At 42.8% G+C, this 23,300-nt stretch overlaps 1 protein-coding gene across 3 annotated transcripts; it reads right to left on the bottom strand.

The window, feature by feature from the left end:
• Positions 1–345: 345 nt before the first annotated feature.
• cep162 (centrosomal protein 162) lies at positions 346–22,930 on the bottom strand. Of its 3 annotated transcripts, XM_065958273.1 has the most exons (31): positions 22,830–22,930; positions 21,303–21,404; positions 21,021–21,156; positions 18,433–18,492; positions 17,288–17,542; positions 16,026–16,172; positions 14,191–14,368; positions 12,974–13,053; positions 12,819–12,883; positions 11,851–11,881; positions 11,575–11,649; positions 11,287–11,487; positions 10,534–10,615; positions 9,245–9,503; positions 8,908–9,145; positions 8,511–8,674; positions 8,125–8,271; positions 7,792–7,923; positions 7,497–7,609; positions 6,987–7,086; positions 5,652–5,778; positions 5,369–5,502; positions 5,166–5,270; positions 4,827–5,066; positions 4,379–4,591; positions 3,977–4,283; positions 2,944–3,076; positions 2,706–2,847; positions 2,538–2,636; positions 1,708–1,842; positions 346–819 (listed from the first exon to the last, which is right to left on the bottom strand). In XM_065958273.1, the coding sequence occupies exons 2-31, from the start codon at positions 21,360–21,362 to the stop codon at positions 616–618; spliced, it is 4,362 nt and encodes a 1,453-aa protein (XP_065814345.1). In that variant the 5' UTR covers positions 21,363–21,404; positions 22,830–22,930; the 3' UTR covers positions 346–615. The 3 variants fall into 3 exon arrangements, with proteins under 3 accessions (XP_065814345.1, XP_029138271.2, XP_020514652.2); XM_029282438.2 differs by lacking the exon at positions 17,288–17,542; XM_020658996.3 differs by lacking the exons at positions 17,288–17,542; positions 18,433–18,492.
• Positions 22,931–23,300: the final 370 nt, after the last annotated feature.

The raw sequence follows: 23,300 nt of genomic DNA, 5'->3' as shown, positions 1-23,300 counted from the left end.
TGTAAGTGAAGAAACAACAATGATAATTAGAGGATGTTTTAAACACAATCTACAGTTTTAATCAACATACCAGACAGTTTAATACTCTATACCCATATCTATAGAACCAGTCACTGAGAGTATAAAACATGTGTCTTGTGTATTTCAGACAAAGAGCCCTCAGACTGGGGAGGGGTTGAGGAAATGTATATCTGCAGGTTTGTGGTTTCATGTTGTTGACATACTCATAGTGGTGTGGCATCTTTTGGATTTAAACCTACAACCAAGGTGCAAAATAAATTTAAAAAAGTTGGTCACAAAAATGAAGAGTTGAGTGCAACACAAGAACAAATGCTGAGCACACAGTTAAGACTTGAAAACAACATTTATTTCCAAGATACCTTATTTAAGTTACAATAATTTAAATAGAAAATATTTAAGGTGTACATTTTGTTACTATCTTCATTCTGAGTTTATTCGTAGTGCTTTCACTAAGTGTTGCTGGAAGTTTTGAAGGCCCGCCTGTGAACTCTTCATCTGAACTTTTTCTAACACTAAAAAAGTAGGCGTCACTTTAAAGCGTCCATCTTTGGCTTTCAAAGAAAACACTCAGCGTCTCTGACATCCATCAGTGCGTTAACTCCTCTTGGCGTCGAGGAGAGCTGTGACGGGGGTTAGGACCACTCCTTGTCTCTGCAGGTGTCTCAGGATGTCCAGGATGGAGTCCAGCTCCAGACGGAAAGCCTCCAGCTCTCTGCTCTTGTCCTGAGCCAGACGCTTCCAGTGCTCCACCTCCGTCTGCTGATCAGCCTCCGACGTCTGCCAGGAGCTGCCGATCACCTGCAGAGAGAGAGAGAGGACACTGAACATCTCTGATGAATCTGTGATGTACATCTTTAGTGCCGGGTGACAACATAAGTGAAGCAAATGTTTCACTCTGAGAATTTACAAACAAGTCAAACAAGAAGAAAATGATTTTGAGTTGGCATGATTCCGGCCCTGTGTCCACCTCGCCCTTTTTTCTGGGCTTGCGTGAAGCCGGCACGTCGGTCCTGTTTCTATGACAACAGCCGCTGTATGACCGATACGGCTCCATTACTTTTTACTGCATGATTTATTGCCCGAACAGACACGGGACAAAGAGGAAGTGGGTACAAGACAAGACCTGTAGGCAGCAAAACTACAGGGAATCTCATGTTTGGAAAAGAGCGATGGTGACATCAACAGCACTTTTCTGAAAAGTTGAAAGATTTTCAATTTTAGCGCTCAGGGGAAAAAGAAAGACGCTGGGAGCCGCGCTTTTTCTCAGTGCGGCCGCCTGCTGCTGCAAACGCTCTCTACTCATTGGAAGCAATGGAAAAAAAAACACTAGGTGAACACGGGACCTTTACGTATCTACCTGTTTTTAACATAAGGAAAACTTTTGCTCGTCCCCGTGTGACTTGAGCTTTTCATTGTTCATCTTCTCTCATCATGAAATTACATCAGAATGATATCCGTCCAGATGTGCAGATAAAGCAAACTTAGGGAAAACTTCAAAATATTTTTGCAACTATTTGTCATTGAGACAACAAAATAAAAAAAGACTAAGGTTTTAAAATGTCCTGTGTGCGACTCCACAGAACCACAGCTTCTTCCAGATCGTCCATTAAGCAGCAGGTTATCGAAGGGTTAAATTGTAAATGATTGGTGACCTAAGGACATTAAAAACATCATTATCAGCGGTACCTGTTGTAGCTCTTTCTCTCTGTGCTGGTGTCGGAGCTCCATGTTGAAAATCTTCCTCTCCAGGCTGCACAGCAGCTTCACCTCTGGACTCTGAGCTTCTTTAGCTTCCTTTAACTCCTGCAGAAGTCTGGTCAGCTAAACACGAGGGAAACAAAGAGTGGAGGTGTTACAATAATGAAATAAGCTCTGCATCTTATCTAAATGTAATGATCCAGTGGAGACACAGAACCCAGAGAACAACATCAGAAGAGGTGTGAGTTATGTAAAAATCGAGATTCTTATCTTCTGAGATTTTAAATAGATTCATAACTTACAAAAATTGAAAAAAAAAGGTTAGCTCTTTAGCTCAGTAGAATGGCCAAATGGAGCAGCAAGAAATTCAGCCAGCCTCACAGATGACTGGAGTAGATCCTGAAGTACGTACTTATTCAAAAGTAGACTTTGAATCATGAATTCAGAATCGTTTTGTATCAAAATTAGATTCTCAAATTGAGTCCCATTGTTTTTGTATAGACCAAAGCCTCCTGAAAAAGTCTCAAACATTTCAGGACAGAAATCTTCCTGGCTTGTTTACACGTCTCTCACATGGTTAAGTTGTCCCTGTCTGACGAGAGAGGGGGTCTCAGGACCATGACGTAAAAATGACAGTGATCAGTGCTATAAAGTCAAACACAGGTTGTGTGTGATTTCTTTAACCTGCAGAATCCAATAGCTCTCTGCCAGCTGTTTTGTCTCTTTGGTCTCCACTGAGGTGAATAAAACCACCTTATATATTCCTTTCATTAAATGTTTGCTGCGTTTAAAAAGAAGCATCAGAACTGAACCCCTACCTGTTTCTGCAGAGCGTCCTCTCTGGTCCTTGATATGGCCAGCGCGTCTTTGGCTCCCTGCAGCTCTCTCAGCTGGTCTTGTAGATGTTTCACCGTAATCTACAGGAAAAGTCAAGGTTAAGGTGACTTTCTGTTTCCATTTAAACTTGCTGTGGGCTGAGTCATTACCTCCTGCGCGTTGAGCTTATTGGTCAGTTCAGCCAGCTTTGAGGCGGAGTGCTCAAAGGCGTGGGTGGCTCGCAGCTGGTCCAAGACCCTGAGGTGTTCAGTCTTGACGGAGGACAGCTGCTGTGCAGAGTGCTCCTTCAGCCTGAATCAGATCACATTAAAGTCAAGTCATTAGAACACATCAGGGGACCTGCAGAAAAAAAACATCAGTTCATGTGCTCACACATGGTTCATGTACCTGCAGAGATCCTCTCTGGCCTGAGCAGCTTCTGCCTTCAGCGCCTCCCGGTCCCGCTCGCTCTGCTGCTGCAGGAGGTCCAGGTCCCGCTTCAGATCCTCGTTCTCCTGCAGAACCTCGGAGATGTGACTGCCTGTCAAAACATGGAATATGCCGTTGGCTCCAATCAGGAATTAAAACATGAAACAGACATCTCAGCAGTGACGCAAACATCTTCAGGGCTGACAGCAGGTGCTTTGTTAGTTCTGATATGCTCAGTCTTTAAAACAGATTCTAAACACTGCACTACACTATAATCATTCAAAAAAAAAAAAAAAAAAGTGCCTACTTATAACTTCATCTCTATTCTCTAGATCAAACTACTGACTGAAGGCTATCTGTCCACCATGGTCATTTACATCTGCGTAGAATGCTTTATGGCAGTATGACAGAAGCCATTAGCAGGAGCTGCAGCCCCATCTAGTGGCAGAAGGCTGCATTACAGTTTAGACATTGAATTAGAATAGAATAGAATAGATGTTTATTGCCACTTGCACAGGTACGTTGGAATTTGTGTGCGTTTCTCCCTGAGTCAGCTTCTACAAAAAAGTTCAAATTAGATATAAAACAGAATAGCATTGTAAGAAAAAAGTAAATATATTAATAATAATAAGTTGTAGTAACAGCTAAGTAAATTAAAATAAACTGTACAGAAGCTATACACTGTATTAAAGCAAATATATAATACAAAAAAAATAACAAGGGGAACACTGTTCAATGAGATGAAAATATAAATAAGTTTTCTTGTCTCTACTTTCTACATCTCTTATTGCACACATATTTTTCACATTATATAATTACACTGTTTTTTGTTTTTAAGGTTAATATTGCACACATGTATTGAACTGAACTGTCATTGCAGGTCTGAATTACTAAAAAAAATAATAGTTGGTTTTAACCGACTATGAAGTCTAGTGCTGGTGTGGTTTAATCTGCTGATCTCATCCCTACTTCTGATCTGAGTATGCAGAGTGAAAGTGGACCTCCTTCGTACCTGTGAAGACGGTGGGCTGGTAGGTTTTCTCATACTGAGCAGCTGGAAACGTCTCCTCTCCTGCACACGCGTCTCCTGCAGGGGCAGAGCTGAGAGTTTTTGCAGGTCCTGCTTGTCGTTTGGTTTCTGGTCGTGGTTTGGGGACAGACGACGGCGTGTTCCTCCTCTCTCTTTGCAGTCTCTCCACGGTGTGACTCAGCTCCTGAATGGTTCGGGTCTTGGCGGCGAGCTCCTGGTTCAGGCGGTCGATCCGGACACCGAACGCCGCCTCGGCCTGACGCTGGTGTCGGCCTGGACTTGGCTGGGCCTGAATAAAGAAAGTGGATTTTATTTGTGATTCATGCTTCAGCTAAAGAAGCTGTTTTATGCATTTTAATGGCTTGTATAACTCGTAGTAAAAACCTTTTGTTTGAGCTGCTGCCGGAGAGACTCCATCTGGTCCTTCAGGGAGTTTTCGTTCTCCTGGTGGGTTTCCTTCACACGCTGAAGCTCGTCCTCCAGAGTTTTTACCCGTGCGCTGCAGGGCTCTGATGCAGCTGCTGAGTTTGCTGCTTCCAGCTGCTGCTTCTGTTCAAGCTGCAGCTCCAGATCTGAGATTTGTTGCTCATAGCGGAGCTAAACACAAACAAGATGAAATTCCACTTTTCCTTGAGCACTTAGGAATACTATATTCATATTCTTCAACATCAGCATCACGATGTAGTTATAAGACAATTTATTTTCTCTTGGTGCACATCAATATAAAAACTTCATAAATTAAGGTTTGATATTGATTTCAATTTTATTCATAACTAACTAACATCATGTTACTGACTGAATATATGTTAGGTTAAAAACATCTTTACTCTACCTTGATCCTGTGGAACTGTTGCTCCATGGCTCGCAGGCTACGCTTGGCCTCCTCGTCTTGACTCTCAAGCTCCGCCTCCAAACGCTGAATCCTGCGCTCCAACAGGGCGTTGACCCTTCTCGGTGTGGTCGTTTTGACAGCGTCCACATCCTCTGAATCACCAACCGAGGCTGCAGCGTAGATCAGAGCAGGCAGGGAGTTTGGGTTTCGACTTCTGAGAACCTGCTCCAGCTCCTTCACCTGGTGAGGACAGAACAACTCTTAAAATACAAAGATATGTGGACTGGAGGACGCAGCGAGGGAGGGGTTAAAAAAAGTTAGTTTGTTTGTGTGTCAAACCTGTCTCTCCAAATCCTGCATCCTCCTGATGTCTCCAGTTTTCTCTCGGGCCTTCCTCTGCTGCTCACTGCTCCGTTTGCTCACATCGGTTTTCAGTTTTTCAACCTTGAACGCAGAAAAAAAAAAAACCTGCTATATCAAAAGTTTCTTTCCCAGTAAGCTCTTTTGCTAGTGGAGTGTAATGGGTGTGTCAGGATCATCACCTGCTCTTTGAGTTGATGTATCTCAGCCGTAGCGGCCCTCAGTCTGCCGGCGTCTCTGTCCAGCAGCTCCTGGTTCTCAGCAAACCACTGCAGCTTCTTCTTCAGGGCTGACACCTCCTCTCTGTGCTTATCCTCTGACACATTCAGAAACCCAACCAAACATTCAGCTGTGCATGTACACTTCTGAAGTCTTAAAAAATATGAGCTCCATCTTATTTTTTTGAAACAAGAGTTTAAAATGCATTTAGCTTTAAATTCCAAGACAGTTTTCATCTGTCCTTACCTGAGGCTGGCACGGCCTGAGTTTTAGCCTGGTCTCTCTCTCTCTTCCTCAGCTGCAGGTCGGTCTCCAGAGCCTGCTTCTCTTGCTTCAGTCTGTGAAGGTCCTCACACAGCTCGGCCTCCTTCCTCTGCACATAGAAACAAATATCTGTCAAGATAAGGGACTGAATCTGAACTTTAGGTTGACACCTTCCTTAACCGCAAACATTACATACACATAATACTTGCATGAAGTCTGCATACCCATAGGTGTACCAGCCCCCAGACAAAACTCTGAGTGGTGAATAGATGGTGAATGCAGCGGCTAATAGTTGTGCAACGCTCACAGGGAGAAAGTGGGCGGAGCAAAGATATTGTTCCAGAGAAGTTTCACGACTTTATCCTGCACACTCAGTTGTTTGCATTATGTTTTCTGCTGTTGTGTTATTGAGGATACGTCCTTATACATGTTGTAGTGAATATCAGCACACTAAAGCCTTCTTCACACTTGCACAAAACTCCTGAAAAACTCCTAAGGTTTCTGGGGAAAGCTGCAAGAATGAACCCAAACAGACACATTTTTCACTCAGACCTTATCTGGAGTTTCTCCTTCGAGCCCCCCTCGACTATTTTTCTGCAGAAAGTCAGAGTGAGCTGATTGGAGAGGATATTATCAGGAGAATTCACCTCGACTGATTGGGACGGGGTGGTGCAATCATGCCCTGTGATCGCTATGATCTCCCTCTCTCGTGATTAAACGGCTGCATTATGTTTCCTGTCCAGTATGTTCTTCTCCACTCTTTAGTTGATACACTGATTCTGTCAAACTACAAGTAGCATTTATATAAAGAAAAATATTCCCATTATAGTGTTGTGTAGCGGACTCTTGCGCAGTCAGCCACCTCTGAGTCTTCCCTTTCTCCCACTGAGTCAGGGGCACTCCTCCTGAAATTCCCTAAAAAATTTCCAGGAGTACATGTGTGCTAAACAGTCACCTTTACTGAACAAACGCTACCTAGATGCTCCCCTGACATAAACCACACTGTGTGTTTGAAGTTGTTAAGAGTGCATCCAACACAGATAATCTCTAACTGAAAGGTGCATGTGGAAATGGTACATTTCTGAAAATATCAGAGCTTTCATGTGTGATCAAGGCTCGACTCTGTTCAAATAGTCTTCTGTCATAACTAAATGCTGCAGCAAAGCCCATGAGACTCAGCTGAAATGCTCGTCTGCACAAACCCTTCTCAAACAGCTGCACAGACTGACATGAGAGTGAGTCTGTTGTGTGAGGTGTGAGATGTGAGAGGTTATATATATACGGTATGACAGTATTTTGAAGGATTGGGATACGCACCTGAAATGTGTTTATTTGAGCCAACAGGTCTGAAATGCGTCGAGTGTGATCCATTGAGCAGACGTTTCCAACAGGCCTTGAGTTTCTGTTCAACTGCTCCCTGTGGAGGATAAAGGAGCTTCAGAAACTACATATTTATTCAAGGACTACACTTCCAAAGATTATTATCACTAACACAGCTGTGGGCCAGTGCTAGCACACTTAAACCAAAGCAGCGGCCTACAAAGTGGACATTTTGCAACTTGTTTCCTTGCTAAGCGTTGCATGCATTATTGCCGTGACAACCAAAGTTTGTCAAAGAAAGTCAACAAAGAAAAATGAAGAGGAATGATCCATCAATAGGAGAGAAAAAAGAAACAGGAAAAAATGTCGGCTGGCAGACATGATGGTGATGAACGCTGGTTGGAGGGCCCCCAAATAGATTTCCGCATGGGGCCCCGACATGCTCTAGAATCGCCACTGGGTGAGAGAATCGATTTATTTGGACAGAAACATCTTCAGTGAACCCACCTGGTGAACGCCAGCTGATTCAGCAGCGTCTGGTTTTCGTTAAACATGGCGTCCTCGTTGGCTTTAGTCTTGGCCTGCTGGGCTTTCATCTGCAAATACAGCTTCTCGTTCTCCTGTGAGAGAACTACAGCTTTACTACGGTTTAACTGGCTCAGATTAATACGTAATAAAGAAGTTACTCAAGCTTCAAAGATAACCTGAAGCACGGCTGAAGCATCAGTAAAACACTAAAGAAGATGAAAAGGAAAAGGTCACAAACAGTGACATTAAACTATTCATATGAAGGGAAACACACCTGCTGGTAACCTTTAATGAGCATCTCCTGCTCTCTGATTTCTTTATCCGTCTGTTGCAGCCTCTCCTCTGCAGCAGAGTCCGAGGTCGCCTCTGATCTCTTCCTCTGATTCGCTTCTTCTGCACTTCTCAGCTAGTGAGGGTCAAACACAACTGATTCAATTCATGGTGATGTCACCTTTATCAATATCTGTTCACAGCACACAAATCACCACTAGAAAAAAAGCCAAAACAGAAATATCTTGTGCGCACAAGTTAAAGTCAGGGTTGGTCATTTTGATTTTGAATGTGGTATTCCCTCAGTGCTACGTCTGCACCCGTCTTGTTTAGGCACCTTGCTCTGCAGCAGGAAGTTCTGCTGTCTCAGCGAGGTGATCTCCTCCGCTCCTTCCTTCAACACCTGCAGCTCTCGGTCTCTCTGAGCCAGCTTAACTCTCAGCTCCTCCGCCAGAGAACGCTCCTCCTCCTCCTCCTCCTCCTGCTGTGAGAGAGACATCGACACTGTATGACGATAGTGTAACAACGAGGAGACAAATAGCAACAAGCCTTCATCACAGTTCCTTTCTTCTTTGCATGAGGGTTTCATTTTTACACACATCCTAAGAAAAAACGTGTGAAGCAGAACCTCGATGCAATTTCTGATGTTCCCACACTATACGTGCTAAACGTGTTTTCAAACAGTTGAGTTGCACACAATTTAAAGTCAAAGTCAAATCTTACTTTGTTACTTTGAAGACGATGAGTCAGTCTGGTTTCTTGATGATCACCGACTTCCCGTGTGTCTGCGGCCTCGTGCTGCCGGCTGGTGTCTATCTGCTGCTTCAGGACGCTCACTAAGGACTGAACTGAAGACACCAGCTCACTGCTCACCCTCAAGCCTGGATCTGCCCATCAGAGGAAAAAAAAGATTCCTAAGAGAGAACTTAAACACACCTCAAGGTTTTGGCTCACAGATTCAGAAAAGGGGCAAAAAAAAAGAGTCTGAACATTTTTGGATCTTGCAGAATAATAATATGCAGCAGGAGAGTGAGACCCGAACAGGAGACATACTGTTAACACAAAGTGTGAACACTCTGACTCTATGACTCCACACGGTGCAAACAGGGTCTCTGATTACCTGCGTAGTTTTCTTTTTCTTGACTCCATGTGACTTTGGCTCTTCCGTGTGGATGCTGCAGAGGACGTGAAGCATTGCTTTGAGTTTTGGCCGCAGCAGCAGCAGCTCTACTTGACCCTGCAGACCTCGAAGTCACCGCGGTCCTCCCCTCTACTCTCCGGCCCCTTATCTGAGAAACGGCGGTGGGGGTCCTCACCGAAGATGAAGGAGGGTGAGAAAAAGTGGAGCCAAGGGAAACCTGAGGGGGAAAATATGATGATGATTCATTTTCTTTTTTATAAAAGCTGCTGCGTTCATAAATTCAAGCAGTGATGAAATGGAGAACAGTTTTCCTCACCGGTTGTTTCTTAGCTCTGCTGGTCTGAGGCGACGTGTTTGAACCATGTTTGTTCTGATCCTTCATCAGACGCTCCACTTCCTGTCTGATGCTCCACGTCAGGTTATGGTTTGGAGAGTCTGGGGAGCCGGACTGGTGGCTACCCGATCCCTTGGCTCCCTTTCCCCCTCGAGCCGCCTGGACAGCCTTTCCTGCCTCGTTCCCTTGTAACTCTGGGGAAGTCACATCTGGATAAGTCCTTTCTAAGAGTCCTACGGTGCTGCAATCAGAAAAAGTAAAGGAACAAACAGGAAGTAAACATTTTGTGGAAGAAAAAACAAATTCAGAAAGGAACTACTAAAGCTGTTTTCCCTCATGCACTCTTGAAAATGTGTAGCTACTTTCATACTCCTCCTAAAATCTGTTTGTTAATACACTATCACAGTCAGGCAGGTGGGCGTTGGGGTCTCCTGAGGCAAAAAAAAACAAACAATGTGGACGAGGCAGATGGAGTCCACTATACGACGCTATAATGGGGGATGTTTGCCTTTATATCAGCGCTGTGTGTAGTTCAACAGAATCAAACTATCAGCTAAAGAGCCACTAGTGATCAGAATTCAAATGATAAAGCTAATTTGAAATTGAAAATGCAGAAATCATTTTTAAGTTTCAGAATATGGGTGTATTATTTGTCTCAAAAATAAAATGATGACTAATTTTATCTAATTTGAATCTGAGTTTTCAACTTCAAAAATGCACATTCTCTAACTAAATTAAAATGAAGAAAATGCTTTTTAATTTTCAAAAAAGTGCCCCGCTAAATTTGTATCATAATTCAAATGAAATAGCTAATTTAAAAATAAAAATGCAGTAACAGAAACACGTTTTAATTTTCAGAATATAGGTGCATTATTTGACCTATATTTAAAATGAATATCTTCTGAATACTCAAAGTGCTTTTACACCGCAGGTCACACCTACGCATTCACAACCACTCACACACTGATGGCTGACAAAGCAGTGGGAGCAATTTGGGGTTAAATGCCTTCCCCAACAACATATCGGACATGTGGCTGCAGGAGCTGGGGATCAAACCCTCGACCGTCCGCTTGAGAGACATCTGATTCTACCGCTGAGCCACAGCCGTGAAAGCAGCATAGCCTGATCTCTTTGAGTTCGTGCATAATGCTCCCACATAAATAAGTCTGAGATATGACATGCATGATTAACAACAAACACATCAGATGTCTGTCAGCTGATGTGTTTGGTGAAGTCTTCATTTTTGTTTTGTCCCAGTGAGATTTACAAACCTGACAGGCTGCAGGGTGAAGCCTCGGATGTGGTCCTCCTCTGGCCTGATGGGTCTCATTAACTCTTCTGCAGTGGGGAGCTCTAGATAAAAAACATAAAACCATTAAGAACTAATCGTTTAACACATGTCAGTCCTGTCCCGAGCAGTACGCATGTTGTAGCCCTTCAGCTAACATGCTGAAGCGTCTCTGTTTACCAAAACATTGTAATACTAGAAGTGTCCACCAGGCTGTAAAGATAATTTTCAAACACAAGCCCTGTTTTTTAAGACATATTCAGGGACTGAACGACTTTAAAACGTGTAAGAAGTGAAGGGGAAATCCTTGTGTCCTTTTCCTGCCAGACCACGAGTAAAATGCTCCCCTCCCCCAGCCCTCCCTCGTCTGGCTTTCAAGGGCAGAGCTTGTGAAGTATTCGAGAAATGTTCAGGAGTATATAGCAGCTTTCACATTATGCACTCCTGAAAATATCTAGATGATTTCAGGAGGTCTGCTCCAGGGAGATTCTCCCGACCTGGCTGTTCACATATGCACCTCACAGCGGGAGAAAAACAGAGAAAAATGTGGCTGTTTGCGTTCACACACAAATATCAGGACATTTTTATGGAGTTTTCTGCAAGTGTGAAAGCCCTAAAAGTGATGTTAAGCTTCTTGAATGCTTCCACAGGAGACCTGATGAGTAAGTATGTTTGAACGCACTGAGAGTCCACTGGTTCCCTCGTACACTGTTAAATAACTTTTGTAGTATCTGACCTGACTCAGCGGTCGAAGCGGGCTGAAGAGATTGTCTGGCATGAGGACGAGGAGGGGAGGATGGAGACACGGGTCTGTTGACCCTCCCCCTCCCCTCCAGATGATGATCGGCGTCGTCTGAATCTGCCACCACGTGGATCTGTCTGTAGGCCTCGTGGAGAGCCTCCATCTCCGAGCCTCCACTCTGCACGTACGGCTGACCTGAACACCAAACAAACCAATCAACTCTGAAGACAAAAACAGAATGAAACTGAAACACTCGGCCACGTTGTTCTGTGTACTTGTTACCTCTGTCCAGAGACCCCGCTGCGTCCTTCCTTCTCTCTTCTCCACCAGTGTCCTCCAGAGAATCATACAGAGACACTGAGACAAGAATGGAGTCAGACTGACCGCTCTAAATGAACATGTGTCTGTTTGGTTAACTACAGGTCCATATTCACTTCATAGAGCTTTAAACAGCTAGTCAACATAACTATTCTCATAACTATTATTCACATAAAGAGGAGAGACAATCTGATACAAATAAACCTGATTGTTTGATAGAAGAAGGATTATTTCTCTTACCTTTGGCCAAAATTTGAGGCATTTTAGACTTCTGAAAAAACAGAAAACAGAATCAGTTATTGAAATAGAGACAGACAGATCGATGAGTCAGACAGACAGACAGATTGAGACAGAGAATTGAAGGACAGACAGATCGATGAGTCAGACAGACAGATTGAGACAGAGAATCGAAGGACAGGCAGCTCGATGTAAATCACATTGCAGACGACACTGACATGCTTCCTTTTTAACCTTCTTCTTTTTTCATCTTTGATTTACACTAAAATAAAATACGGAACTCAACTGGTGATCGATGCATGTTCGTCTGATCGTTTTTAGACGAACATGAATTTTTTAGGCCACATTATTAGCTGCTTATTTATCACCAGAACCAATAAGAATGGAGGAAATGTGCACCAACGTTGCAGCGCATTATTCAGCAACACTGGACGTACATAATGAGACTAAGCTGCCAAACTGTTGAGGTCAGAAGAGGCAATATGAAAAGTGATGATGGATCTTTTCTTTAACTTCAGCCCTGAATTTCCCCCCCAGAACTCGGGACCTTTTGAGGAGCTATGTGCCTTTCCACCACAGGAACCAGGGTCTAAATCTAGTTTTGGGGTAAAAGATCTACCCCTAAAAAAGACCCTGCTATGGGGGGTAGTACTTTCTTAAAATCCAGGGACTTTAGAGGTCATCAAAATTTAACAAAATGTTTATTGAGAAATTAAATGTTTTCTTTAAAGGAGTAATATGCAACTCTGACACCTAGTGTTTAACATGGGTACTGCAGCACAAAATCAAAATATTGAGGAGAGCTGTCTCCCCCCGCCCCCTCCTCTCCGATGCTCACACAGGTCACCATGTGGTGGACTCTGAAGCTTCAGTGTTTATCCAGCTCTGCATGGGTCTGTAAACCTTTCTGTGTTCTAACCTCTCTCCATTTTTCAAAAGCATCTCCAATATTGATCCTTAAAACAACAAACCTCCTCCTTTGGTTTGTCTTTCTCGTTCTCTTCTTCCTCAAAATCCTCGCTGTAGTGCGGAGAGTCTGTAGAGGGTGAAGAGAGAAAGACCTGATTTAAACTCAACTCAAAAAAAGAAGAAAGGGATGACGATGAGGGTGCAATCACTCGTATACCTGGAGACTCTCTGATGGTTTCTGTGGCTCTGGCTTTCTTCTGGTCATCATCACTCTGCTCCACCTCTTCTTCAGCTTTCCTGTGAGGAGTGAGATCGTCCTCAGAACATCACAGTCACAGCCCTGATTCTTAAAATCAGTGGCACTCACTCAATGATGCATTCTCTGGTGTGTCCACCCTCATAACTAAGCATTGTGGCCAGCGGGGCGTAACATGAGGAAAAAAGTTGTTTGGTTTAACTTCAAATTACAACAAGTATGGCTGTCCAGTCCAAAGAACCCCTCGCTGAACATGTCACAGTTATAGATTGGGGATATAAAAACTGGACGTAACCATATTGACCTATTTGTTTGTTGACCTATTCACTGACTAACATTGATTATGGCAATTTGGTCCTAGGCATATTTATGACACCTCACTGCATCTTAACTCAGAAAGAAACAAACAGTTTGAACACATGCTGAATCACACTGATAAGTTCTATAACACCTGTCCTCAGTTTTACTGATTTATGATCCTTAGATGATGATTTTCATGCCCTAACTTTTTTTTCAATCTGTCAAGGGGCCTATCGCTTTAAATACGTTTTCTGTGAGCTTCATTCACATGCAGAGTCATATTTTGCAAAACATTTTGGTAACAGTACTGTTCCCTGTGAGTCAACATGGGGACTCCGTCCTCTCACAACACCACCGCCCCCTCTGTTTGTCAGAAAGTGCACGTTGTCTGTGAGTGGCGAGTAGTGGGGAAGGCAAAGCAGCACTGTGTTTTAAAACAGTGCAGTCACACACAGAGACCATCGTTAGGTGCCAAAGCACACTAAATCAAATTCCTACAAATATTGTTGCTTGAAGTGCATATTATTTACTTTCTCCTTTTACGACATCCATCGATCACTGCAGTTTGATCGAAGAATAGGGCCGCATGCACAATATAAAAAGATCAATTGCCGGTCTAAACTTGTTTTGTCTTAATTTGATTGTGGCTCTTCCTCATTTCGCAGCTTTACCATACGTGGAGAAGACTTGAACATAGGCAGAAATAGTTAAGAGTTGGAGATTATGAAGTTTCTGTAACTCGGCCCCAGTGGAGATCCTAAAGTGACTTTTCAGGTCCATCTTCATAACATTCTCATCCCCTTGACCCTCTCAAATCTAATCAGCTTGGACTTTCAGACTAATTCTCATGTAAAATTAGAGAATGACTGTTCACACACCTGCGGTTAGCACCGTCTGTAGAACTTGTCGAGTCCAGCTCCCTGTTCAGCTTCGAGTAATCTACGGTTGATGAAGCACCCGCCTCCAGCTGTGAAAAGAACCGGGCCTTCTCCTCTTCCTCGCCCAGAGTGTCCAAACCCAAACCGGTCGTGTTCCCACCTGGAACCATCCCTACGTCTTCAAACCATATAAAGAGAGACAAAAGATGTAAAACACTAAAACGTCGACCCAACAGGGTTATGGTTAAACCTTCACATCCTACTTTTAGAACTGGTTCAGACGGGATGAGAAACACCAAGAAGAGGCACTAAAGGCTGCTGAAATCCTGAGAGCAATGTAAGGCTCCTTTTGTTCACAATAAAACATTTGAAGATTCACACTGGATGCAGAAGAAGGTCTTTATTTTTATGTTTCAATGTTTGAATGCAACATTAAAAGGTAAACTGAAGACAGGAACAAAAAGCAGCAACTTTAGCATCTTTTTAAAGATGCTAATTTGCTAAATTGGAGGACTCTGATAGGACAGGAGCCGAAACGTGTCGGTTTAATAAAATGAACGAAGTTTATCTTCAGACTACAGGTGCTGCTGGAGACCTCTTCAAGCCGTCACTCTTCAGGCACCTTGAGAGTTGCAATCCGAGATGTAAACATTAACTGTGCAAACTATAAGAGGAGGAGGAAGAGGAGGAGGAGAGGAGGAGAGGAGGAGAGGAGGAGGAGGAAGAGAGGAGGAGGAGGAGGAAGAGGAGAGGAGGAGAGGAGAGGAGGAGGAAGAGGAGTAGGAGAGGAAAGGAGAGGAGGAGGAGAGGAGGAAGAGGAGTAGGAGGAGAGGAGGAGGAGAGGAGGAAGAGGAGGGGGAAGAGAGGAGGAAGAGGAGTAGGAGGAGAGGAGAGGAGGAGGAAGAGGAGGAGGAGAGGAGGAGAGGAGGAAGAGGAGGAGGAAGAGAGGAGGGAGAGGAGTAGGAGGAGGAGAGGAGGAAGAGGAGGAGGAGAGGGAGGAGGAGAGGGAGGAGGAAGAGGAGGAGGAGAGGAGGAGGAAGAGGAGGAGGAGAGGAAGAGGAGAGGAAGAGGAGGAGGAGAGGAGGAGAGGAGGAGGAAGGAGGAGAGGGAGGAGGAGGAAGAGGAGTAGGAGAGGAGGAGAGGAGAGGAGGAGGAGAGGAGGAGAGGAGGAAGAGGAGGAGGAGAGGGAGGAGGAGAGGGAGGAGGAAGAGGAGGAGGAGAGGAGGAACAGGAGGAGGAGAGGGAGGAGGAGAGGGAGGAGGAAGAGGAGAGGAGGAGAGGAGGAGGAAGAGGAGGAGGTAAAGATTGTCAACACGTTCAAATCCTTCACGATCTAAGACCGTTATATCGCACACCGCTATGCTAATGCTAACTGTCACTCAGCAGAATGGAGCAGCAAGAACTTCAGCCAGAGTCACAGACGACTGGAGTAGATCCTGAAGTATGGAATCATTCAAACACAGACTTTGAGTCATGAATCCAGAATCAAAAATAGATTCTCCATCGAATCGTGAGACACCCAAAGATTCCCCGTCCTTATTTATTTGGTGAAGCTGTGCCAGAAAACCCGACTCTGCTTCTAAAGGTGCTAATTTACCAGGAAGTAAAGAATCTTTAATCCCTGCCATAGATCACCACTGTTGTCTTTCATGTATCAGCAATTTAAAATGTAATCCAACAAACTGCTGTCAAAGCTGCCGGAGCATGACTCATCAGATGGAGTTCTTTAAACTGTTTCTTTGTGGGTCTTGTTGTTCGAGTGATCGGGGTTTGACTACACCTTTTTAAAGGTTAAATCAAAACACCTTCAGCCCGTTAATCTCTGTCAAACTCACCGTGTATTTTAGAGTTCTCCGTGCCAAAAGCTGCATCTTTAAGCCCTCCGTCCTTTGAACCAGACTCTCCTGAATCCTCCTCCTCTTCCTGAATACACTGAGACCTCCTCATAGACTTCCTGAAAGTCCTCCCAGGCCGCTGTAGTCCTGCAATAAAAAAAAGTAATAGAGAAGTGTGAGTGTGTGCATGCTTTGTTTTTACTGTGAAGACAGAAAACATAAAAACTCTCTGGACGATCAGTACGTTGCTCCTCATGCCCTCATGCAGTCACCTTTACCTCTAAGAGTTCTTTTTGAAATCTGGACCCATAACTTTTAACCCCAAACAAGGCTTTACACAAGAAGAAGAAGATACACTTTATTAATCCTGCAGCACTCGAACACAACGATGAACCTTTCTGTAAAGGTCCCTTAGATCTGCTGAGTTAGGCCTTCTAGTTGCACCAGAGTCCAGATTCAAGACGAAAAGCTGATCCAGTATCCATCACAGATACATCTCGTGTTCTCTCTGCTTTCGTCAAATCATGGAGAGAAATCTTTGCAGAATTGTCTTTTTGCTTGACAACTTTACTCGCCCATGTTTCCACTTGTAAATTGTGTCAAAATAGATATTTCAACTGTGAGGTTTTGCCAATTTTCTGTTAAATTTAGGGTTGTTTTTATGGAGTGCAATGATTGTAATCCACAAACAGCTTTGCTTTTCTTTGGGTCAGGTGATCGATGTTTGGCAGAAAAATGTGTGATCTTCAAATCTACGATTTCCCCCTGTCAGTCGTTACGAGATGTTGTTGTCTTCCCCAGTGAGTGAACGACGACAACAACAGGCTGAGGGAAGAATATGACATACACCTTTAAAAAATGGGTTAACAAAGAAAATGACCAACAATTCTAATGCCCCGTGTCCACCATGCGTTTCTTTCCTGAGCGCCAGCGTCTTTTTAAATTGTTTCCAATGAGGAGAGAGCGTTCCAGCAGCAGAAAGCGGCCGCCCGGAGATGAAGTGCAGCGCCCAGCGTCTTTTCCCCCCCGAGCATGCCGCCTTTTCTGTGCTGCTGCTGCTTCCAGCGGCGCTCAAATTGAAAAACATTCTCATAGAGACTGTTGTCATAGAGACAGGACGGACATGCAGCGCTGTTACTCTCTGCTGTTGCCCAGAATACGCTAGGTGGACACAGGGTCTAATACAGGCAAAGACTCTACTGCTGAGGGACTATTTCAGCGCTAACGGCTAAAGGCTAACGGGTTGAGGGGGTTTGAGTTACCATCTTCACTCCCCCCCTGGGAGTGACCCTCACTGCTGCTGCTTGTTGGAGAACCACTGGAGTGAGTGTCATCAGGTCTCCTCTCTTCTGACTCACTGAGAAGGTTTTGACGAGCGCTCGTACTGCCAGAGCACGAGTCATCAGATGGCGTCCTGTAAACTTCTTCTTCGTGGGTCTTGTCCAACGGATCCAGTTTATCCAAAGCTTTGCTGCGAGGTTTTGGAACCGGCTTAAGAACGGGCTCGGCGCTGACGGCTTCAGACAGCGAGAAGAAGAGAATCAAAGTGCTGCACCGTGTGCTACATCAGAGAGCTACAACTCCTTCATCTACACTGTGCACGCTGGTTATCAGCTTCACCTCTCACTGGAGGTTTGCCTGTTTTTGAAACAGAGTCACAGTGGATCATTTCCACAGAGGGTATCAGTGCTGCTACCAGAAACACAAAACAACTGTCTGAGATGTGGGATGGAGTGTTTCTCCGTGTTTCTCTGACTCAATCAAAACTTCTCACAACTAAATAAATGGGAGTCTTTGGGTGCCTCACGATTCGATATATCGATTCTTTGGGTCAAGATTTCATTCAGAATCTATTTTCGATTCAAAGTCTATGTTGAATTTGACTAGACTCCAGACTCACAGTCATCTGTGAGTCCGGATACATTTCTTGCTGTTTCATTTGGCATTCTACTGAGTTAGAGAGCTAGCATTAGTACTTAGCAGCGAGTGACTTACGAGCTATGGATTTTTTTGAAGTTATGAATCGATTTAAAATCTCAGAAGATAAAAAACTCAACTTTTACATACCGGTAAATTGTTTGTTTTTTTCCCCACATCTACAACAAACATGAAGTATGAAATGGTATGTAAGGGGCAAGAACTCCACCTTCTTCTCTCACACGGATCAAAGGTCAAAATAAATCAGCAGGAGAGAGAAAAGAAAGCCAAGGAAAGGAAAGAGAGAATATGTGGAGAACGTGATTAGAACTAAAAGATGAGTTAGGCTGAAGTAAAACACAGAAGGAGCAGGAGAGACTGAACGGACGATGAATGAGCAGAGATTCAGAAATACAGAGAGAAAAAAATACAGAAGAAAGTGTTTACGACATTACTCGCCTAACTAAAGTTCATTTCTACTCATTCTCACCATCGTTGTTGTCAAGCGGAGACTTTTTGCTTTTGATAAATCTGCTTTTGGTCGTCTCAGCTGAGGAAAAGAGGGAAAACACAGACGGAGACAGACTTTGAGATCTTCTAGAGATACTGAGAAACACAGAGCGGAGAAACGGACTTCCAGTTTTCTACACAATGTCACTTTTCTGCTCTAAATTTGATGTTTTTTTTTGTATTTCATAGCTCAGTGAACAAAAGCAAACAGCAGGGCAGCAAATTTAAGAGAACTGCAAAATCCATTTGCAATATCCACTTCACAGGAGCTTCACTGTTTGATTAAAACGTGTGACAAAGCTGCATTTTAACGAATAAATGTAGTGATGCACAGATACAACGATCAACAAATTCTCATTTTTCAGCAATTAAAAAAAAAAAAGCTTTTTGTTTTGGTTCAAACTAAACCAACTGCACATCTCCTTAAAGTTTCTTCTTGAAAACAAAAAACTATACTTAAAAAAACCATCGTATTCATTTATCTTGAATGATCCTAAATTGTAATTAAATATTCTTCCACATGTTGAACCCTTAGCCCCAGTATGTCTCTGACAGATGTGCAGGATAGATTTAACCTGGTCAGGTTTTCCACAGCTCGGTTACAAGCAGAGTTCAGCAGGAAGGAGAGGAACAGAGTTATGACAGACGCAAAAAGAAAAGAAACTTCACTCTGAAATCATCAGCATGCTTGTCCTGTTGGAAGAGGAGAAAAGAGGATCGAGATCAGTCAGGCAGAAGTGAAATAAAGAACTCAAGTTGGAGGGGGAGAGAGTGGAGAATAGGTTATTTGGTTATTAATGGAAACTCCCACCTGAGCAGAGATCTATTCAGACTGAATTACTTTGTTCCTCAACAAGATTGTGAAGATTTCTAAAGTGAGTTTTTTATTTTTATGACACACATAAAGATTTATTTCTGTGATTTTCATGACGCATCTGTGAACTTCAAACTTTTACTTTACGCAAGAAATAAACAAGTTAATGATTTATGTCCAAAGCAAGAGATATTTTCTTAAAAAGATCAATCTGTAACTAGACACCTAGTGTCTAGAATGGGTACTGCAGTCCAAATTCAAAACATTGTAGAGACTAAGCTGCTCGCCCGAGCTCCTTCACCCATACAGTCGATGCTCATGAAGGTTACCATGACACTGAAGCTTCAGTGTTTAGCCAGCTCTGCATTTTGAAATATTTTCTGCGTTCTAACCTCTCTCCACTTTTCAAAAGCATGTCGGACATGTATCCTAGTTTTACCACGTTTTAGGTCGGGTACAATCACTTCTATCTGAGCCACTTCTCTTGTGAGCTTCCATCGCTGCAACACCTGTTCGTTTGCCTGATAAACCGAGGGGTGTCCAAAACGGCCATGTGGGGGTGCCGCCTACTTGTCTAGTCAAAACAAAATCAAACCATTCTTCACCAGAGGAGGACAGACTGGCTGCTGCATTGTTGTGGAAGGAGCCAGCACTTCAACAGAGGATGTTTCCTTAATGACTGATCATACAGTGAGGCCCATCCTTATGTAGAGCTCCACCCCAGCAGGGTCCTGGATGCATATGAGGTGACGCTGCTGGATCCTCCACATCTCCTGCATCCTCGCCCGGTCGATGAGAAGGACACCCATGGAGTCCGTCGCCTCCCAGAAGTGATCGACGGCAGTGATCGGCCATCTCGTTGGCCATCAGCTTCACTGAGGTGTTCCCTCCCCTCCTCGCTCTGCCTGGCCTCCTGCAGGCGGTCTCAGGCAGCCAGGTTCCATTGGGAGATTGCAAAGCTCAGCTGTGCCATGAAGAGGCCGTACAGGTGGTGGCTGTCGGTAGTGACACCCCGCGCATACCAGGATGTAATCTACCCTTCGAGTCCCTCGTTTCTGAGAATGCATTTTTAGTATTTTGTTCACCAAAGATGTGGATGATTGAAAACCCTTTCTCATGAACAACAATCTTTTTATTTTGACAGTTGGTTTTATACACTGTATTTATTATTATTATTATTATTATTATTATTATTATTATTATTATTATTATTATTATTATTATTAATAATAATAATGATAATAATGATAATAAATTAGATTTATATAGCGCTTTTCTAAATACTCAAACACGCTTAATGTATGTTCTGTTCTTTGGGGGGAATTGTATGTTGGAAATAAACAGGGCTTTGAAACCAAGGGGTCAATAAAGTCTAAAAGTCTAACTAGTTCTCATATTTATCATTTGGTTTATCAGAACATTATGCCCATTATGTTTCCCCCAAGAATCCAAAACTAAAAAATAAACACTCAAGCAATCAGAAGCTGTTAGCCTGCAAAGCCAGTTCAAGCCATAGCCTTCTAGTTTGAATATAAAATAACTATTTCTCTTCAGACTATAAATCTGAATGCTAAGCAAAAGTCATCGTTTGAAGCTGTTCTATTTTGTCCTTCATTCAAGTTAAACATTCAAAAGAAAAAAACGTTTTATTTCGTCCAAATTGCAGATGAACAATCGGGGTTGACTGTTTAACTGCTGGAGGAAGCCGAACACAGGTTAATGTTCTAGAGGTGTGATCCTTTCCTCATTATTACCTTTCCCTGCTCCTCCGTCGCTGTCTTCATCGTCAGGCCACCAGGACACTGCGGGTTTCTCCGATGGTTTCTTGCTGCTTTTAGCAGAAGTCTTCTTGTCAAAGCCGCCAAAATCCACCGAGTCATCTGAAGCAGACTGACAGGGAAACAAACACCTTTCAGAGAGATGCCTTCAGGGGGGAACATCTGTATGTCACACCTTGTCAGTTTTTGTTTTATGAATCTTTGAAGCATGTTGCTGCACGGATAGTTTACATTAGACTTTAAACAATGTCTCATTACCTCCTTTAAGAACAGCTCAAACTGTTCATCCAGCTCTTCCTTGGTCAGTCTGTGAGACATGGTGATAAAGTTCACGCCATCAGCCAATGAGAATCCAGACAACTGGAGGAAGAACAAGTGGAGGTAAAATTGAATGTTTAGCACACAGTATATTTTCTAAAGAGATGTAATAGCATGGTTTAAGTTTGAAAGTGTCGTGTCACAGGTTGCACATTGCACATGAATGCAGCATAATGTGGTGGATAATGAGGAACAAGAATCCATTGAAAGATGTTTGTCACCTGTCATAGATTTTTCAAAATAAAATAGTGAATGACTAAAATATCAAAGTGTCTCTATGCAATTTAATCAGACTTTACCTTTAATTATTTAAAAAACTATTCAGTAAAATCTCCTGAAAATTCTCAGGATAACAGTAAGGGACACAAGGAACAAGAATCCATTGAAAGATGTTTGTCACCTGTCACATATTTTTCAAAATAAAATAGTGAATATGAGTAAAATATCAAAGTGTCTCTATGCAATTTGATCAGACTTTACCTTTAATTATAAAAAAAAAAAAAACTATACAGTAAAAAAATATGCTTAAGATTCTCAGGATAACAGTAAGGGACACGAGGAACAAGAATCCATTAAGAACTCTTTGTCACCTGTCCTAGATTTTTCAAAATAAAATATTAAATGACTAAAATATCAAAGCGTCTCTATGCAATTTGAGCAGCCTTTACCTTTAATTATTTAAAAAACTATTCAGTAAAATGACCTGAACATTTTCAGTATAACAGCCAGGGACACGAGGAACAAGAATCCATTGAACGTTTCTCGTCACCTGTCATAAATTTTTCAAAATAAAATATTAAATGACTAAAATATCAAAGTGTCTCTATGCAATTTGATCAGCCTTTACCTTTTATTATCTCAAAAACTGTTCAGTATAATCTTCTGAAGATTCTCAGGATAACAGGTAACATAGTAATGAGCCGAATCATTGTTAATAAGATACAGATTTAAAAATGTAAACCAGCCACTTGAATAGTTTCAGATTTCCGAAATGAAATGCAGTTTAAAATGACGTTAGAAAAAGACAAGGGGGTTCGTTAGGTAGCCAAGTGTCAGGCTTATACAGCTACTTCCTGTTACGACTGTCAAAATAAAGCCGTACTCGAGATCGTCCACTAAAACGCAATGCAATTTAGAGAAATTGACATACACCTTTTATCTTAAATTAGACCTGTTGGCGACTTTTGTTAATTTCTTAACAAACAAAACACCCCAGCTGAAGGTTTCCACTCGAGGAAAGGCAATTTAAAATGTAATACTTGGACGTGAATTTTATTTTGAAGAAATTATTTCACTGCTTCTGGTGTTCGTCGTTAAATATGACAGAACAGCAGCTTAATCTCCTTAGCTGGTGTCTTTAGCTTGCTGGATGTATAATAATAATCTAACATGTCAGCCACACGCGTAATAAAGCAGTAAACCTTCATAAGCGAACATATATAAACACAGTTCACAGCTGATAATTACTTTGGCGGCTCTTTCAGATGAACACTTGTTGAACGTTTCTCTCCTCGGTTTGTTGTTTTGAGTGTCGATCAGTTCCCGCGACAACTACCGGGTGACAAAACCAACCTGATTGGCTGAGGAAAATGCGTCATAGAATATGTGAACCAATAGACGCACAGACATTATGGTGCATTCATGTGGTGTCGGACACATCGTAAAAACGACGTTCCGAGTTGTAAAATGCACAAGAACACCTTCTCAAGTCGGAACAACAACTCGGAAACACGGGAAATAATTAAGGTGACCGACTTCCCGACTTTACGTCAGAATCGTCATCAAATTGGGTTAATGTTAACATACTTTTTATTAATTCACGTATTGCACATAAACTTTCTGCTCAAATTTAACTTTTAACAGTTACGTTTAACACGTCTTCTTCGTAGCATTCACAGTTTTGTTGTGCTGTTCGTACAACATTCAGACTTTCCGAAC

This window comes from Labrus bergylta, chromosome 8, assembly GCF_963930695.1.
Source record: "Labrus bergylta chromosome 8, fLabBer1.1, whole genome shotgun sequence".
Classification (NCBI taxonomy): Eukaryota; Metazoa; Chordata; class Actinopteri; order Labriformes; family Labridae; genus Labrus; species Labrus bergylta.
Note: the sequence above shows the minus strand (reverse complement) of the source record. Positions and strands in the feature narration are given on the sequence as shown.

Excerpts from the sequence above, each read along its gene's own strand:
- cep162 (XM_065958273.1), bottom strand. The coding sequence starts at position 21,362 with ATGTCTCACAGACTGACCAAGGAAGAGCTGGATGAACAGTTTGAGCTG. Across the intron at positions 11,882-12,818 it reads AAGACAAACCAAAGGAGGAG|AAGTCTAAAATGCCTCAAAT; the intron begins GTTTGTTGTTTT and ends CTGTTTTTTCAG. Across the intron at positions 4,284-4,378 it reads GGCAGCAGCTCAAACAAAAG|GCCCAGCCAAGTCCAGGCCG; the intron begins GTTTTTACTACG and ends TTCTTTATTCAG.